Genomic DNA, 19045 nt, shown 5'->3' on the forward strand with positions numbered 1-19045 from the left:
GATTTTCTTTTTTTTTTTTTTTTTAAAGTAAAACCACACATACTTGTTTTGAAACAAGAATTCAAAATGCAGATAGTAATGCATCTCTCAAGGCATATGATATGAAAAAAAAGAGTGACTACCTAAGGACTAAAGAGAAGAAAAACCTGGAAAATTCTGTGCAAGACAGGTAGAGAGGGAACAAAAAAACCTGACATCTCTGCCTGCTGCGTAGAAAAACCACACACAGAGTAAAGCTCAGATTCTCCGTATGTAAACCAGCATCAATGTTTTATTGTTCTGTTTTATGATTCAAGGGGGGGGGGGGGGACATGACACCAACAAAAAACACACCAAAAAAACCCAGACCACGTACAAAAGCATCAGTCCAGTGTGCATCTAAGGTCAAACCATTTGCAATCTGAAGTTAACAGCAGATTTCCTCGACACACTGCTTTAATAAAAAATCCTAGGGACATAGGGCTAGGGTATTCATCATACGGAAGATTGTAATATGAAAAAGAACAGGTAGCTCCATTTCCACCTTTATCTGTCTGGACGGGTCATTCCCGGCCTGGTTGGCACCATCATGGGTCTGGAGGGTGGTCTCATCATCGGGGGCCCTGGCATCATTGGCATGTGTCCTCCCATCGGTGGCCTCATCCCTGGAGCTACAAGGGGAAAGAGGACATTGGAGAAGAGCTTTCTGGAGCAGCAACCGGCAAGTCACACCAAAATCGCGTGTAGGTTCTCTCCCCCACCCTCCAGGGAACTTTTGTTTTACAAGTTTGTAGGCTTTGATCAGGAATCTGACTGAGATGGATTGCATTTCCCTGCAGGATATTAGCAATGAGTAGCGGAGCAACCAAATGCCTGGGTTATATGCCCACTTTTCACAATATTCAATGACAAATTATTTTCAACCACTCAGAAGAGACACTAGCTTAATTACTGAATTGGAAAGGTCATTTGGAAAGAAGTGCTGCAAAACCCTCAGTGTGCTCAAGAGAAAAAAAAAAAAAAAAAAAAAAGACTGGTGTACTTCTTACAGCTGGGTAACAGCATTACCAAAGAAAAGCAGATGCTCTACTAAAAAGCACTGAAATAATGGCTTCCATCCAACTTTGCCGTTTATTTTCAGTCAGCCGCTATGCTGCTTAATATCGCAGATTATGCACGGTTTGTGCCTTTAAGAAAAACACTTAAAAGAACAATTTCTACCAGCAAGACAATAATTGCAAAGACACTTTACTCCTTCTAGTGCACATGTCTGTGTTCCTTTAGATTTGTTCCAGTAACTGCTTCAATAAGACATCCTCTGAGTATTCTTTGGATGCCAGTAAACTCAGAAGTGGAATGTATCAAAGACATTTTGGTTTGCCTTTACAGTTCTGAAAAAAACTTAAGGCACAGCGTTTCTCTGCAACACATTATCTTGAAACATTTTAAACAATAACGTTCATTTAGAACTGAAATGTACCCCTTGTGCAAAAACAAAGGCGCTACTAATACCAACATAAACCTCTATAGATCGTACTGCTAAGACTAGAGGTCAAAAAGCTACAATTTAGCACAGTGATAATTTCAGTTGGAGAGGGGGACTCATAACTCGCAACAAGTAGTAAAGAAACTTTAACGAGCAGTGGTAAGACTGGTTCATGTCTCACCACGCAGAGGATAATGGATCAGCAAACGTGCAGACATAGCATATGCAAACTGAAATACTTCCACAGCTTGACACTGGGGGCTGTCAATCCACGCTGGATCTAATACGACATCTGAAGTGACGCCGCCTGTAAACTGGAGTGCATCACTACAGCTAGCAGCCGAGCACTGCAGCTACTCCACATTTTCTGCTGAGCTCTTCTGACAACTCTCTATTGCTCCGTGAGACAGAAAATAGAAGCCCAAACATCCCACCAAGCAGACGATGCAGTACCACTCCCACAGTTACAGAGATTTACCTATTTCCAGACTTACCAGGTCCAACCGGCATCATTCCCGGTGGGGGTGGGCCCATCATTGGCATCATTGGCGGTCCACCCATATGAGGGGCTGGCATCATGCCAGGCCGTGGGGGGCCAGCTGAACACAAACACGGATCGGTTACGCATTTGGCTGCTTTCATATTCATCAACAACATGCAGTGCGAAGTAATTATTAAACTTTACAGGACATTTTAGGAATTATAGTGTCTTAGATAGTTGTACGACTGCCTGCCATCATTTTCAGTTTCAACTCTGACTTCAGATGCCAGAAAGTAAAGTGGATGAAGAATATGCTAGCTGTTAATCCCAGCTTTGCACACCTAATGCAGGTGACTACCATTTTCAACAGCAGGACTCTAAGCAGAAAGGGATCTCGGCTGTTTGCCAGCTGGAGCGCAAAAGACAATTATCAATCCTATTCTATTAAAAAAAACCAAAACAACTGAAACACCATGCTGGAAGTTTTAATGAAGCTATCTACGTGGCAGCTACCAAGTAATGAGGAGACACACACAATTAAGATCTCTGCCAAAACACTCTTACAAAGCATCTTCTTTAAATTTTGGTATTCACAAGCTCAAAAAGTCCAAGCTTGATCTCAATCTAAAAGGACTTTTTTTTTTTTACAAGTCCAGGAAACATGCAACACAGCTCAAGAAGGCTGCCATCCCAGTCAAAAATCATCCAGTTCAGACTTACGGATGCTGGGAGGGGGTGGTATCATGGCTCCTGCCGGAGGTGGTGCCGAGAACGGTGTAGGTGGGATTTTCCCTTGCTGAAATGCAGCCGCTACATTGGGGGGGAAAAGAAAAAAAAAAAAGGAAAGAAAGAATCCCAGGAGAAAAACCAGTTACTAGGCTGAGGAAGCTCCTGCGCCAATCTTCCTTCTCATGCCACGCGGTCAGAGCATACTTCACGTCATGCTGCGTGCTCAGTTGTTCTAACTCTGGAACAAATCCCTGGTTTATGCTGCTTGTCATGGCGGAAGCACCTGATATTCTTGAAGAAAATTATTATAGTAATTACTCCAGCTGAGACTAGAGAGGTCCATGATGAATTTCACACACCTAACAGGAAGGCGGATGGTAGAGAAAATACATCACGTGATTTGCAGCTGCAACTTTCAACTGTGATCGTTATGTAAAGACATGCTGTCCTGAAAACGGTAACAAGGCAATGACTTAGGTAGGTGACAAAAAGCATGAAACACATCTTATGTGAAAGGGAAGAGAGGAGGCAAAAGATGGGAAACCTGGAAGCATTATGAGAAAAACAGACACAAGGAAATGGGAAGAAGCTGCGTCAGGGGAAATCCAGATTGGGTGTCAGGAAAAAGCTCTTCACAGGGAGGGCGGGCGTTCCCTGGAACAGGCTCCCTGAGGAAGTGGTCACAGCACCAAGCCGGCCACAGTTCAAGGAGCATCTGGATGACACGTTTATAGTCATAGGGTTTAATTTTAAGTAGCCCTGCAATGAGCAGGGAGTTGGACTTGATGATCCTTATAGGTCCCTGCCAACTTCAGATACTCTATAATCTACAGAAACTTGCCATAAAGTTAATCTGGCATTTGTATTTCTTTTCACAGAGAAAAGAACCATTATTCAGAGGACAAGCAAGAGGAAAAAAAAACCATAAATGTGTATATATATAATATATGCACACATATATATGTATTATATACATTATAAACATAAACAAAAATCCCATAAACAGAGGAAACACTTCACACTTCATTCAAGCTTTTATAGTAAGAGAGTAAAAAAAAAAATCCTCAATATCCCTAAGGAATTGAGGGCAAGCAACTACAGCAGTGTAAAAAAAAAAAATCTGTACATTTTAAAGTACATTTTCCTATCTTTTGGATTTCTTATTCATACCCTTTACATAAATGTGCTACTACCACAAAGCAAGAATGGGGTACATGACCTTGTACGACATTATTAGCAGTGCTAACGGTGGTGGTATCTACAAGCCTCTCAACTGCAGTAAAGCAACACCTGCTCGCGAGAAGCTCCCCTTGGGTAGAGCCCTCAGTCTCTTAGGTGGAAGCTCACACTCTGATGAGTTCAAGATTCAAAGTGAAGTTTTTGCTCACGATTTACAGAGCAAAGACTCAACAGGAAAGTGAGGAAGGATGGAAAACAAGCAGCTAGAGAAAAGACAGAGGAAGTAACAGGAAAGCAACCCAGGGTCACAGAAGGATTAGCCTTACTTGTTTTATCAATCAGGCTCTGAGCTTGTTCCTCCATCCATTTTTGATAGTAGTCTTTCACATTCTCTTTGTGTTTTCGGCCGCTGCAATGGGTTTTCCTCACGGAGGGCTGAGAAAGATCACATAACCCCAAAGGTTAGATAATATCACATAAAAGCAAAGTTTACTGGGAACTATTGTATAATATTAAACGCGTGCAATTGAGCAGTACAAAACAGGCTGGTTTCTGTGCCCAGCCAGAGGATGGGTGATATGCAAAAAGTTCACATATAAACTGTAAGCGTTGAAACTCCAGTTTACATAGAAGCGGTTGCCCTAACATGGGGCCAGCTGTCTCCTACTAACTCACCACAACACTCACAGCCGTGTCAGCTGCCCTGACTGCTAGTGCCACTCGATATCCTCATTCTCTTTTGCCAAGAAGTAGGAGAAGACAAGTTAAGTACACGCCAAGTAACCTGGCTTTAGCCTATTTTTATTTTAATGCCCTTGATACAACAGAGAACTTAACGCAGAAGATTCGGTACTTACTGAGTCATGGGTGAGATATGTGTCACAGTAATCGCAATAAAACCTGAAAAGGGAAAATTCTTTGTTATTAAGGCATCGCCTTGCCCAGTGTCAGAACGCAGCCCCTCACAGCGGCTGTGCCCGGGGCGGCGGGAGCAGGAGGCGCCGCACGAAGCGGGCAACTCCGGGCTCGGCCTGCCCCGCTCCCCTTCCCCCAGCCCCCAGGCCTGAAGAGACAGGGGCCGCCACAGGGGTCACCCAACCCTACCCGGGTCAGCGGGCCGCCCCCCGCCTCGGCTGCCCGCCCCCTGGGCCCAGGCGCTGCCCCCGCCGCCACCCCCTCAGCGCCGCAGCCGCTCTCACTTGGGCATGATGCTCCCCGCCACCGGCGCCGCCAGGAAGTGACGCCCTCGCGTAGCGTCCCCCTTCCGCCACTTGACCGCCTGCGGCTTCCGTAGGGCGGGCGCAGCGCCGGACGGCGGCCCGCGGGGGACAAACGAGGTGGCGGGCGGGCTTCGCTTTTCCCGCCCGGCAGGCGGGGCCTCCGCCGCGCCCCTCGGGCACGTCCCCGGTCACGCCACAGCTTCTCCGCCTACAAAGCGACGTCACAGCCGGACGATTCTATCGCGGCCCCCCCCCCCCCGGCTGAGGCCTATCCTGCCCGTTGGTCCGCCCGGCACCTCAGCCGGCCGCCTGGCCCGGGACCGCTCGGGGAAGGTGAAGCCTGCACGTCACGCCACGGGGTTAACACCAGCGAGAGTTTATTTACGTTAAAAAATTAACGTACAGCAAGCATCCTGGCGCTGCCCCCGGTGCTGCAGGGCGAGAGTCGGCGGCTCTGCGTTCCCCTCAAGGGCAGCCCCCGGCGCTGCCAGTGACGGAGCCGCGGGGTTGAGAACTGCGGGAAAAAACGGCATTTTGGGGGGAAAAACCCGCCCGCGGCAGCTGCCCCAGCCCAGCTGCCCCCGCGCCGCCTCCTTTGGATAGTGCCGTGACGTCACAGCCCCCGTGCCGCTTATTTGCATACGTAAACAGGTGCGCTCGCCGCCCATATAAGGAAGCGCGCGGCTGCGGGTTATGCAAATTTCCGTCCGCCGCGCGCGCGGAGTCCCCGCGTCACGCGAGAACGCCCCGCCTCCTTTATGTAAATATTTCGTTTGCATGGGCGGCCCCGCCCTTTCGCCCTTGCGGCTCTCCTTCCGCCAGGGGGCGGGGCGAGCGGCCGGCGCTCCGCCCCACGTGCCGCGCGTGTGGTGACGCCACCGCGCCCGGCGCCGTGGCGTCAGAGGCGGCGTGCCCCTCGCGCCAGGCGGGGCGGCGCTTGCGCAGTGCCGGCAGCGGCTGGCGTCGCCCGCGCCCCCTCCCCTCCCCCCCCGCCGTGCCCGCGCTCCCCCCTCGCCCCCATGCGGCGCTGAGGCGGCGGCGGCGGCAGCGGGGCGGCCCCGGGGCGGCGGGGGCCGCTGGGCGCCATGGAGGGCATGGACGTGGATCTGGACGCGGAGCTGATGCAGAAGTTCAGCTGCCTGGGCACCACCGACAAGGACGTGCTGATCGGCGAGTTCCAGCGGCTCCTCGGCTTCCAGCTCAGCCCCGCCGGCTGCGCCTTCTTCCTCGACATGACCAACTGGTGCGGGGGGCCGGGGGGGCCGCGGGGAGGCGGCGGAGGGCAGCGGCGGGAGGCCGCCCGCCCTCCCTGGGGCGGCGGAGGGGAGAGAGCGGGAGGCCGCCCGCCCCGCTGGGCGCCTGAGGGGAGCCACGGCCGCCCGCCCCGCTGAGGGGCCGCGCACCGGCCCGGCCGCCTTCCCCCCCTGCCTGACCCGCCTCAGGGGGCTGCAGGCCCGTCCCGCCGCCCGGGGAGGGTGGGGGGGGAGCCGCGCTCGGGGGGGGGGGGGGGCTGTGTTTGTGGCGGGGTCCCCCTTTCCCCTCCCCTTCCCCGGGGTCGGCGAGGCGGCAGCGATCGTGGCAGCGCGGAGGAGGGGAGCGGCGGGACGGGGCTGAGGGGGGGCGCGGGGTGGTTTCCCGGCCTGGCTCGGGGTAGCGATTTTGCCAGGTCGAGGAGCTCGTCGGTCAAAGGGCTGCGAAGCTGTTAAAGAGTGACTAATTGATAGGCAGAGGGGCATGTGATCTGGCGGACCCAGCAGCGCTTAAAGGGCTCTTTCTCTGCCGAGCGGGAGGTAGAGCTGGATTCAGGGATGGCTGACGGTGCCCTGGCCCCTGGAGCAGCCTTCGGAAGGAGGGAAAATTGTGGTAGAAAGGCTGTAGGGAAGGCTTCAACCTGCCTTGGTTTCCATGTGAAAGTTACCTGCGTGTTTGGCAAAAACTTAGCGTCTGCTGGCAGGCTAGGGGTCTCTCTAAATGCTCTGGCTTTCCGCGTATGTTTTGTCTTTTTAAAAGCTCTCTGTTGCTGCCAACAAAAAAGGCAGGTACAGGTGGTCAGGGAAGCTGTAGCTCGAGAAAAACGTGGGAAATAGGAAATATAATGGTGAAAAGTAAAACCCTGGAGTGTTAGTGGTGTAGTGAATTGAGTTACTGTGGGAAAAATGTTGTGAAATTGCTGCCATCTGAACTGTGGGCTTTGACTCCTTATTACCACTTTGCATCTTTTAAATCCTCTCTTAATAGCTTTGCCGTAATGTAAGGTGCTAACCAAAACACAACCCTCTTGTAAGGTTTGCATCTCTTCACGGTGGCAGATGCAGGAAAGGTTTTTTCTGTTTCAGATCTGTTAACAGACGCTACTTAGCTAAGTTGTACTATTTTTTTCTTAGTGGTGTAACACCAAATCCAGAAACCTCTAGATTGAAACTTGAAATCCAAGTGTAGGTCTTCATATCAACAGTTGGGAAAAAAACTTTCACGGAATTGTTGAACTAATAAACAGTAACAAGACATCTTTGTCACCTTCTTCCTTTCATCTTTCCTTCCTCCTACAGCTCTATATTGAATTATATTGGCAAATCTGCATCTGCAGAGGGAGTAAGGGAATAGTAAATAATACCATGTGTTTTGAAAGCTGATACAATGTGAAAGAAGGTCTCTCTCGAGGAGTTCAGGAGTTTGCTTTGAAGAAGTCGTTCACAGCGGAAGATGTTTTCCCAGTTTATTCGTGTGTTGATAATATGAATAAAGCTACCAACACTGCAGTGTAATACTGTTGGGGATTTTTCTGTGATGATCCTTGGGACAACAGAAAGCTTAGCAGAGCTGAACCTGAAAGTTACTTATGAAGATGCTATGTATAACCATAGTATTCCTGATTTGTGTCAAAGAAGCTCGCTTTTTTTGGGGGAGTATTTAATTTCTTTTTTAAGTAACAGTATCTCAAATACAATCTTATAAACGATGGCTTTTTTAAAAAAAAAATAATTTTTAATTACAGTTGAAGAAAATCTTAAGTGATTAAAATAGCTTTAATGTAACTTCAGTAGCCAGTTTGGTTCTGAAAACATAAGTTTTCAGAATTTTTTGGAAGTATTGGTTGATAAGCCTTGATGGATGGGGGGGCGTGTAAAAAGGAAATCTGTTAAGTTGGTGTCATGTATGCAAAAGTATATGAAAATTAGTGCAGGCTGTGGTGCAATTACTCTTAGAGTGGGCTTAAAGCCTGTGCGTGTTTAACCTTTCAGCAGCAGGGAGCTGGGTTAGCTATGCTGACAGGTGCTGCTCGTTTTTCTCGTGTGTTCTTGCCAGGGTGCTGCTTTCCTGACCTGTGCTATCATTTGTTGTGCCTGGTTTTGTAGGGTTTGCAGTTCTGCTGTTTTGTGTTTCTGTCCCGTTCTCCAGCTCACACCTCTTCTTAGTATGACCTTTGGGTTAGTGGCCTGAATATTACTAACCCTGCTCTCAGCTGTTGTAAAAAGGTGCAATCGAGCCCCAATTTCCTTTCCTGGAAGGACCTTTCCTCTGTCATGTCGAGGGACCTGGTGAAATCCACACTGTCCCAGGTGATGTTAGGTAGTGGCCTCCTAGGTTTGGTTTTTCTTGCCTAGAGTTAGGGTCAGAATCTTCTATCACCAGTCTGTCCTGCAAATAATTTGTCTCTGAGACTGTTGAGTCACTTTCCCTTTTGTTCAAAGCATGGCACTTTTTCTGCAGTGATGATCCCTTTGCTCTTTCTCTGCATGAGGATTAATGTTCATGTGCGGGAAACGGTGAGGGGATTCACAGCAGGAGTGAGAGAAGTGCATTTACTTGGTAGACTGGGTTCTTTATAGCGATGTCCACGTACGGGTTAATTAACAAAGGCACAAATCATTTTCACTAGAACTTTTTTCACAAGTGTGCCAAGCTGCTCTTTGGCAACAATTATGTAGTCTTCAGGTCTGAAGTTACTTCTTCTCAGTTGTATGCCTTTCACATATTGTGTAGTAAATAATCCAAGTTGTAGTGTGTGTTGAAAGGATATTTTTAATAGTGGCTTATTCAGCCCGTTTGGGGAAAATAATCAGTGGTCGATTTTGAAGCACTATAGGTGCTTGTAAGCTGCCTTTAAAAGTGTGTCCACTTCTCCAGTTCACCTGGAATTGCTCAATGTGCTTTCAAAGTTCTGTCAGACTTGGGGCAGTACTAAGAAACTGCCAGCTGGTTTTATTACCAATATTGCAAAAATGCTTCAGGTAGAACATATGCACCCTAAGTTTCTGAAGCTGTTCCTTGATCTTCAAGAAATACAGGTTACACACTTTGAGTTGTCTTCTTCCCTGTTACTTATTAAACACTTTCCTAGAGTTCTGCCCCTTTTTTTAAATTACCATTGAGTTCTGTTTGTGGGCTGTTCTAACATCTTGGCTTTCTTCTACAAAGATCTGGCTTAGCCCTTTCTGAGAGGCCTGGCGGTAAATTCTTTAATGGCTTCACACATTGTCCCTCTTTATTTATTTATTTATATTTCATTAGTAGTTGTGAGGCATTAGTGAGAGGCTGAGCTTTTGCTTTTGGCCTAAAACCAAAACTGAACTTCTCCAAAAGATGTTTTTGCACCGAAACGTTCCTCCCTCGGAAGGAAAACCCAGGCAGTGTAGTTGGGAGGGCATTTTGCTGCCATTGCATCTAGGATAGAAATCCACCCTCCATTAAATGGCATGCTTAACTCTGCCTGCTCCCTTCCCCCCTCCAGATGTTATGCCAGGCAGAAGCTGCCTGCACACTGAAGCACATCCAGCACTGCAGGTTGGAGGCTGTTGGGAGCGATTTTTGTGGTGAAGTTAAGTTCCATGTGTTGTCTGCAGCTCCTCAGTGTGATGTGATAATGCGGCCAGGAACGTGTCTGAACTTGTCTAGACTCAGTCTACCTACACGAGAAACTCCTTTTGAAAACCTCTTTGTGCTAGTGTTTTAAAAATAGGGATTGTTTAGTTGATACTGAATGAGTTTGCACCAAAATACCTGTTCATGTTCTTCTGAACGTTAGAACGGTTGGTCTCTGCATAGATGGTACCAGGACAGATTGGACTTCCCAAAAACACTTGCAAAACAAAAGTTTGTGTCAGCCTAGCCTTTATTGGTTTGCAGCAGTACGGAGTAGTGTGAACGTTAAGAGCAGAGGAAACAGTACAGAATGTGCATTTTAGTTTTTGTTGACACCCAGTTAAGGCTTATTTCATAAAAGTCATCGGATTCCTCTGTTGCTGGCATGGAAATTGTATTGTGGCAAGGAAGAGGACTTTTTTTTTTTTTTTTTTTTTTAAACTGGAGAGTATACCAGCTTTTGAAGGTGAGAGGCTGCAGAGTAAGGCTTGGAGCTCCTTTAGTTCTGTGAGAAAGTGAATTTGTTTGATTTGAAGTAGCTAGTGGTGCTGGATTTAAAAATCCATATTTCAACAGAGTTGGCTGTGAAGGGATTCTTAGTTTGGAAGACTTCATGTATATTCCCGCAATTTACACGTAATATTTCTCTAAATTATCCTTTTAGCTGTTGTTTAGAAAGCTGAATTTTTATAAGTCTAGTAGGTGTGATATTTAATTGAAATGTGTCAGATAATGATGGTTTCCATTGTGTGTAGGAAAGAAATTTTTATTGTTGTGAACCCTAGCCTTTTTTGATCTAGCTTTCTGGTGGAAAAAGGTCTTAAAAACCACTAATTTGAGGTAGGCAGATCTTTTCTGGAGGTCCTCATTTTTTTTCATGTGCTTAGAAGAATCTTTAGCTGTATCATGGTTTAACTAGTAGTCTAAAGATGACATTTTGCATTAAAATATTTATGTTTATCTCTGAAAGTACTATAGGAATTTGCTGTAAAACCTCTTTCTGTATTGTGTAAAATGTAGGGCACTTCTGTATGTATGAGTGAGGGAAGCCAAGGTGAGGTAGTGCTTAGCCAGTGGCGTTAGATTTTAACATCAGAAATCTGAAATTTTTGAGCATAGAAAGGAAAACGTTTCCAACATTTTTGTGCAATTGTTTTATTGGTCTTGGAGAACAGACAGGATATTGGCTTTTAACAAAATGAAAATTGCCTTATAAATGCATGTTTATCCCTGTGGGTGGGCTATTTAAATTCTTTATATCAAATGAACCACCTGTATTGCCCAGAAGTGGATGTACTTGATTGGGAGCCTAAAGACATGTTTTAGCTAATAGTTGCTTTTAATTGCTTTTACTCTGTGCAAGTGTTTAATTTTTGCTTTCTAGCAAAGATGATAGGATGCTACTTTAAGTAAAACTCGGATCTGTGGAGGAAAGCATGTCTATTTACACTTGGTATTAGTGCTGGAGTATAGGTACTGTTCAGAGAAATACTTGAAGCGTACTTAGGTGAGACATCAGGACATACAGCATTTAACATAACAGATTCAAATCAACCGGATTCACTCACACATGATGCATTTCCCACAGTGGGTGATGCTAGTACTCGTGGTCCTGATTTTTAACCTTGCAGGTGTTTGCAGAACTGCCATTAAACAAACAACAACCAAAAAACCCCATGCAGATATCTTCTGTTAACAGATTTTTGACCTGCTTTTCAAAAGCAGCTCTCCAAGTGCGTGTCAGGAAGAATTTGGGTTTCCAATACTCCTCCTCGGCTCAGACACAGGGAGGTTACCACATGTTGGCTGAAGGATGGTACCGGTGTGTGGGCAGGCTCATCATCTCAACATCCTTGGCTTTCCTGCGCTTACTGTATTTAAAGTGTTGCTGGTACTAGTCATCCTATGGTATGGTATTCTTCCAGTCTTCAAATAGTTGTACATTATTTTTCAAAGATCTGTGGGAAAAGCATATATAGAAGGCAAATATAGGGACATGCGAAGTCAGAACAGTGCAAGAAAAAAAAAACAAACAACCAAACCCAAAAAACAAAACCCAACAGTGCAATTGGTAAGTTTTTAGGCTTTACCTGTGAGGATATGAATGTCGAGGTGGAATGTGGGGCTGTAGCTGCACCATGAAACCTTTGATGGTGTGGTTATATCAAAAGCCAATTTTACTGATGATAGTATGGCTCTACATGCTTGGCCTGGTACAGGGGCTTGCTAGAACTCACTGCTGCCAGTGGAATACCTGCATTTTTGTTCCAACCTTTACTTAAACACCAGCAACCCCCCAAGAATTTAGTTGATCTCTTAAATGAAAACATTGGCTTTATATCATTGTTCAGATGCAAATATGCATCTCTACTATTCTTGATGAAATAATTCTGATTATAGACCTAATACAGTGTTAGATTTGCATTTGTACGTTTGTTGTGGGGGAAAGAGACTGTTCTTGTGTGGTCTTATATCAAGATTTCTTATCTAGTTTTTATTTGGAAATCCTGACTGAAGCGTGAACAAATTTGAATTTCCTCAGCAGTTTGAAGGCAACATTTTTGTTGATGTCCAGTAAAGTAATCAACTGCGGGCAGAGAACTCTGTCTGATTTTCAATAGATGTTCTGTCTTGCTACATTTACTGAGTTTTCCTCTTTTTTTTTTTTTTTTTTTTTTTTTCTCCACATGTGAGAAGTCAAAGGGAAGGTAGGATAAAACAACAAAAGGCAGGATTTTCTCTTTCCCTGAACTAAGGAATATAAACCCTTCTTTCATGTTCATATTGGTGGTGTTGGACTTGCCACAGAGGTGATTATGCTGTTGCGAATGGAGAGTTGGGGGGGGGGTGTGTGCTTTACCTTAGAAGAGTTCAGGGCTGTCCGTGTTTGGCCTGATCTTTGTCTCAGTCCGTGGGACTCCCGCGACATCGCTTTTGCTGATCCATGTGCAGGTAAATCTGAGGAAGACTCCCCCACAGCTCTGTATAAATCTCGAGCTTAGTTTCGATGCTCCTTTCCTTTTGAGAGGGCAGTGGGGGGAACCCTCGTGTCATGGAGGAGGCAGGAAACCTGAAACCTGATCTTTCAAGTCAGTCCTCCTCCTTTCCTGGAAACTTCTCTGGATTAGCTCAACACTCATCTGAGCATCTATTAGGGAAGTGACAGGAGTGGGTGTGAAGTCTATTACTTTGCTTCTTTCTATATCAGGTGATAAAAACAAAACAGTCTTGTGTTCTTTATGTGTCTCAGTACATAGGAAGATTTTAAGTAATCTAGGTCTTCCCGTGGTTCTAGTCAGATTAATATTTGTAGGTGCGGATCAATGGAACGGAATCTGGTGAGAAGAGTGAAGCGCTTGGTTTAAAACATTGTTTGCATTTTGATAAAGTTTAGTAGGGAGGGTGAAGATGAGGATTTAAACTTCATGGCATTCTTACTCTGAAACAATCAAACTGGTGTCCTTACAGAGGGAAAAATGCCATAAAAACAGGTCTAGTAGTTCTTGATGTACTGTTGTCAGAATGTCAGAGAACAGGGTTGCAACCCGTGAGCTGTGGCTGCTGCTGAGCAGGGCGTACGTAGGGTCGGCCGTACCCTATGGCTGTGGAGCAGAAAATAGTTTTTAAACTCTTGTGGCAAACATAAAGCATAGCAGTTGCCATCTTGGTACGTGTGAACTACTGTAGACTGTTGCATCTCTAGTGTCCGCAACTGTCCCCTGATGCTATTAAAAACTAACAAAATTAGAGAATTAAATCATTTAAAAATATTTCCTTGGATAGCTTTTATCTAGTGAGTTAAAAAAACAAACCCAAACACACAGCTCTTGTCCAGAATAACTCAGATCTTTGACCTGATTATTTTGAATGAAATCTAGGCTTTAAACATATTGTATTTTTAACTATGGAACATACTATAATTGTGCTGTGCTCCAAGTTACAAAACATTTACAAATTGGGTGCATGTGAAATGGAAATGTAAGCAGACAACTGCAGCAGAAGGAATTGGGTACCATATAATTTTAGTCCAGCTGGACTGCCTTACATGCCTGAACTTGTTCTCAGACAGTTTCTGTAGCTTAATCCCCCTTTACTTTAATGCAGACAATTATAGATTGGTGACATCGTTTATACTGAGGAATTAGTAGTTAGAGAATCTTTTGCCTACTGGCCGCTCTTGATTACTTTCCACTGTGAAGAGCTGCTGCCTGTTTTCAATGGTAGCAAGTAGAGAGCAGCTCCTGCTGTGACATTCTCAAAATATTTTACCCCACACTTAAAGCTTCTGACCACCTGCTTTAGGAGGGCTCAGCTGCTGGGGATGGCTGTGTGGGCTCACGCTTATAGCAGCATCGTAGTATTGATTCTGTCATTGAGACCGATTGCTGCTGTTTGGCAAGGTGCAGTGCTCAGCCAAGGGGCAGGCACCACCGCAATGGTTAATGTTATATATAAAATGTGTACACTGGGGGGTGTGTGTATATAACAGCCTGCTAAAGGAGAGTGATTTCCTTTGGTGGTTTGGGGTGCACTGGAAGCGGTGTGCCTCTCCTGCAGCCTTTTGGTTTCTTTTCTTGTGCTGCAATACTGTGCTCTCTGCAGGGGCTTCTAGTCACCACAGGTTTCTGTCTTCCTGGAACATCCCACCTGTGTTTGGAACTGGCTATTTTCAGCTAAAACAATGAAATGCTTTTCTGTGGCTTCATGTGAGAAAATACATAAGCTTCAAATTAACCAGCTCTTCTTCCCCTCCCTTTTCAGCTGTGTAGGTTCATCTTAAAGCTTTCAACTTCCCTCATCTAACGTCTTCTAAGGTAGTTTCCCAACCTCATGGTTTAGTGTAGGAGAGGTCAGGAATGAAGACAACCCATACACAAATTTTGCTTTCTGAAACTGTCTATTGAAAGCTATTCAGTGATTAAAATTCCAGTCCTTCAAAACATCTTGAGACTTTCCACTTAATTGCCACGTGTCACCTCTATTGAAAATGTTTGAATTGAAAACTCCAGGTAAAAGTGCTTCCCTGTGGTGTAATGAGTACATCTCTCCCCCCCACACCCCTTCAGCTCTCTCCAAGGCTTTGAGTGAGGTGCCTCCTAGTTCGGGAGCGACCAGGATGACTGTTCATGTTGTCCCAGCCTGTAGTGCTATCGTCCGGTTCCCCAAAAGCTGGGGCAAATAAAATCCAAATAAGATGCTAGAGACCAAGAGACTAAAGAGAGTGGATTTAGCATTGCCTCATTTGGATGTCCTCCATATACATTTTTAGTCTCTCCCACCTGTATCACGTAGAGATGTTCCATTATTTAGGAGTGAGAAATTATCCATCTGCCACACGATTTCTTTTGCACATTTCTTTCTGGTTTTAACAATAGATACCTCATGGGCTATCATGGTGCCTGGTTACATACTGCATTCGGAGAACGAGAGAAAGCTCTGTAAAGGTGGAGGGTTCAGTTACAGAAAGAGTACATGGTGTTCGACGTAACATCATGTTCTTGAGATTTTATTGTACTTTCATATTGCTGCTTAGTTTTTGCATTGCATGTTTCCAGGAGAATAACACCCAAGTTGCTTTTCTCACGACAAAACATTGCGCCATATGCGAGTGCTGAGGATATACAATGTGTATATGTTACAGCTTGGGCACTTGCCTGGCTTTTCCATCCCTCCACAGGAGAGAAATGTAACTGGGCATTTGCTTTATTACAGCTGCTCTGCACAACGAAGTGACAGAGTCCATTTGTCAAAGTGCTTTCTACTTGACCTAATAAATGTCCTCTGCTACTGTCTGTGTATGATCCAAGGGCTACATCCTGTGTGAAATCCTAAATCGAAGGCTAATGGTATTGCACTGAGAAGTCTAGCCTTTGCTTTTTCCAGCAAATCAGGAGAATCAGCACTGGGAACTTTCTCCCGTTAACTGGTGATAGGTGGGGTGGCCGTAGGAATGGGCAGGAGCTGGTAAGAGCAACACTTGGATGCTGCAATTTGAGCCTAAGCTGTGATTTGATTTGAATTTTTACCCCAAAAAATCTTTTTTAAAAAGGAAATTTTTTTCTTTCATCAAATAATTTGACAATAAATGAAAACCTAGATTCCTGTAACTATTCCTAGAGTTAAAAATTTAATTTTAAAATAGTTGTTTTCTGCTGTAAATGTTACTTGCAGTGTATGTTTCACCACATACATTAGACAGCATGCACATCATAAGGGATTTTTTTTTTTAGTAGAAATCTTTAAGCTGCTGGATTGTGAAAAAAAGCCAGAATATGATTCCCTGTGTCAGCTATGCATGATAGTTGGTGGGAGAGGTGTGTGGGAAGGTTACAGCTCCTGAATGGTAGAAGATTCCTCTAATTCGCTTTCTGCCTGTTTTGAGAATATCTGTTTGCCAGGACTCTAGTGTTTGTAGTCTCATATGTTAGGGCGACCTGTTTATACAGATTTCTTTCCAAGATGCTTACCTTCTATACATGGAAAGAATCATACACTTTATTGGTAACAGAAGGATTAGGTATTGTGCATATGCTCTGCTTTGCGTAAGGTCACAGTGAAGTGACCCTGCACTTCGGTTTCTTCATTCTCCTAAAAAAAAAAAAAATCTGATTCAATTAATCAAACACAAATTTCCAATTACCTGTATATTGCTCTTTGTTTGCACAACAGTTAGGTTTTACAAGGAGGCCTCCAGTTTGTGAATTGATTTGGAAGATTTTCTTTTATTTTGGAATACTGTGTGGTGACCTAGTTAATTGAGAGTAATTACTGTCTAAATATATTGGTTTAACATAACAAAAGGCTGTCTGGAAAAAAAACTGGGAAGGGAAAGAATGGCTCAAGATAAACCACCTCTTTGCAAACACTTAAGAGTTATTAAGGGACATCTCCAGAGCTATTAGCAGAGAAGGCTTTAACTTCGCTATTGTAATTTAGCTCCTGAGGCTTGAAACAAAGCAGCAGAGCAAAGGAATTGATCTGAAAAGGAACGCTTTCTCTGGTTCTGTGGGTAGCATTTTGTTGGGAAAGCACTTGACACGTAGGAGTCATGCGATGCCCTTGGAAAGGAAGGGGTAGGATGCCAGTATTTAGCATGGATTTGGTTGATAATATGGAGCTATAACCTTTATTTGCTGCCTTTCCCCCTCTCCTCTTTCCGGAGCCTTGCTCTTAGGACTGAAATTGAGCACTGTGTTGATTTTTAAGTAGGCTCACCTGGTCGCTGGGGTGACTTCTGATTGCAGGCTTTTTTTCAGGAGTTAGAGCCTAAATCCTGTCAGACCTGCTCTGTAAGTATGGCAGAGCAGGACTGTTCTAAAAATGGAAAAATTGCTTAATTTAGGAAAGGTAGGGAGGGCCTGACACCTGAAGGGCTATGTTAAGAAAGAGATGTATGGCCATTCCTGTAATTAGGAGAGATCAGTCATGTAAATTACACTGGCTGGATCTGGCATGCTCATATTCGTTTCGAAGTTGTTTGGTTTATAATAGTAATTTATCTCATATGGCAGAGAGCAAAGGGGTAGTGTGGTGCAAGTGACACCTCAGGAGTAAAAGAAAGCAGGCTCGGATGTGTAAGCAGAAGCCTTTAGATGATAACCCCTTCCTCTCAGAGCTCTAACTTTTTGTTCCTGTCCCTGAAGTATGTGCAGTCGGTGCTATGCAATTACAGCTGGGGCACAAAGGGGAAGACCTCAAAAACCAAGTATATCTATTTAACAAAAAGAAAAGAAAAGAAAAAGACAAATTTCAGGGCCTTGAGTGTGTTTGACCTTGAAGCCATCTTTCTTGTTAATGCTTGCATGTGCTTGTAAACTCCACTAATGTTGTGCCTATAGCAGAAAGGCAGAGCAGTGAGGTATACTACTTCAGTCTCAAGAACAAGAACCTGCAGATAATCAGGTTGCAGACAGTTTGCAAGTGGCAAGCGTTTTTCCCAAGCAGTGCACTGCATTCGGAGTGGCGGTGGGGTGTTGGTAGTAGGGAAGGAGGGGGAGCACTGTGTCGTGGAAAGACTGGGAACAAAGCTAGCAGTGATACGTTGCTGGCTTTTCTGGTTGTGTAAGCAGGGAGCATGACTAAAATGTGAGCACTGTGGGTATCTCTTGCAGCAGAGCAGTGCCATACGGCCTCTCAGTGGCTATCTCTTAGGGTTGTCTGTGTCAAAGAACGTGAACTTAAGTCAGATTTGCTTTGTCATCCTGACTTTGGCTCTTGCCACTTTCAATTTCTCTTTAGTTTCTGGAAGTTTCTTCTTAATTCTCTAGTGGGGAAGCAAGAGATGTATCCAAACAGACTGAAGGGCTCATTCCCAACAAAACTTGCTGTGCGTTAATCAAAACAGTGGGAGCGGGAAGGTAGGTTTGTGAATATCTGATCACAAACGGGTGGCAGATCTGTTTTTCAGCATGTGTTCTTTAGTTAGCTTTTAACTAAATGCTGCAGAGGGCTGGAGTTGTTTCCCAATGGCAAAGCAAGCAATGAAATATGACACAGGGAGGGGAAGAGGGTTGGCAGAGGGCCTATGTGCACAAATAGCCCACTACCTTTTGAAGCAGATTTGCAGCCAAGCAAACAAAAAAACAGTGCAGACTGCCTTACAAAGAATTACAGTGGAAATCTTCTTCTTGGAACTTTTCCTTTTCCCTCTCAATGTCAATATAAACTCATTATTGCTGATTCCAGAATCCTAACTTGCAAGATGTTGTGGTATGTCTGAAAACGTATTTATATGGTAGTGGATTAGGACAAGAAAGAACTGTGTTGCAGTCTTTTATACTCTTAGAATACCTTTTGCCTTGGATTGCTGTTAATACAGGGAGGAATCCTAGTGAAAACTAAACTCTAGATCATAGTGTTAGCTGGTTGAGCGAACAGGAGTCTCTTGGCACAGCCCTGTTGTGAGTTATGTAAATCTTGTGCAGTGTATAAGCAACAGGCGGTTGGTGACGTAAAACTGAGCATTTGTCTCTATTTATTGGCTGATGTGACATGCACCCTTGCTGTAGCATTTGACTGAGCTGGCTGTATTAAATATAGCCCTGACACTCCTAAGTAGAAAATACCTCAAGCTGAAAAATGGTTTCTGGTCTGAAATGAATTGTTCTA

The 19045-nt window shown here is 44.8% G+C and overlaps 3 protein-coding genes across 9 annotated transcripts in view; 2 read left to right on the plus strand and 1 right to left on the minus strand.

Moving 5' to 3' along the window:
- Window positions 1–253: 253 nt before the first annotated feature.
- SNRPC (small nuclear ribonucleoprotein polypeptide C) lies at window positions 254–5208 on the minus strand. The gene is made up of 6 exons (XM_055819789.1): window positions 5054–5208; window positions 4712–4754; window positions 4181–4289; window positions 2667–2756; window positions 1960–2064; window positions 254–650 (listed from the first exon to the last, which is right to left on the minus strand). The coding sequence occupies exons 1-6, from the start codon at window positions 5059–5061 to the stop codon at window positions 526–528; spliced, it is 480 nt and encodes a 159-aa protein (XP_055675764.1). The 5' UTR covers window positions 5062–5208; the 3' UTR covers window positions 254–525.
- Window positions 5020–19045, plus strand: part of RPS10 (ribosomal protein S10) — an 86154-nt gene continuing 72128 nt past the window's right edge. The window contains exon 1 of the mRNA XM_055819788.1: window positions 5020–5027. The gene's annotated coding sequence lies outside the window, so the exon portion shown is untranslated. The remainder of the gene's footprint in view (window positions 5028–19045) is intronic.
- Window positions 6002–19045, plus strand: part of ILRUN (inflammation and lipid regulator with UBA-like and NBR1-like domains) — a 32038-nt gene continuing 18994 nt past the window's right edge. Inside the window, exon 1 of one of the 7 annotated variants that reach the window (XM_055819778.1) lies at window positions 6002–6317. In XM_055819778.1, the coding sequence (XP_055675753.1) occupies window positions 6160–6317 (158 nt within the window). In that variant the 5' untranslated portion in view covers window positions 6002–6159. Of the gene's footprint in view, window positions 6318–18166; window positions 18295–19045 lie in introns of those variants that run through there. The other 6 variants (XM_055819779.1, XM_055819780.1, XM_055819781.1 and 3 more) reach the window with 6 other exon arrangements.

This window comes from Falco peregrinus, chromosome 16, assembly GCF_023634155.1.
Source record: "Falco peregrinus isolate bFalPer1 chromosome 16, bFalPer1.pri, whole genome shotgun sequence".
NCBI lineage: Eukaryota > Metazoa > Chordata > Aves > Falconiformes > Falconidae > Falco > Falco peregrinus.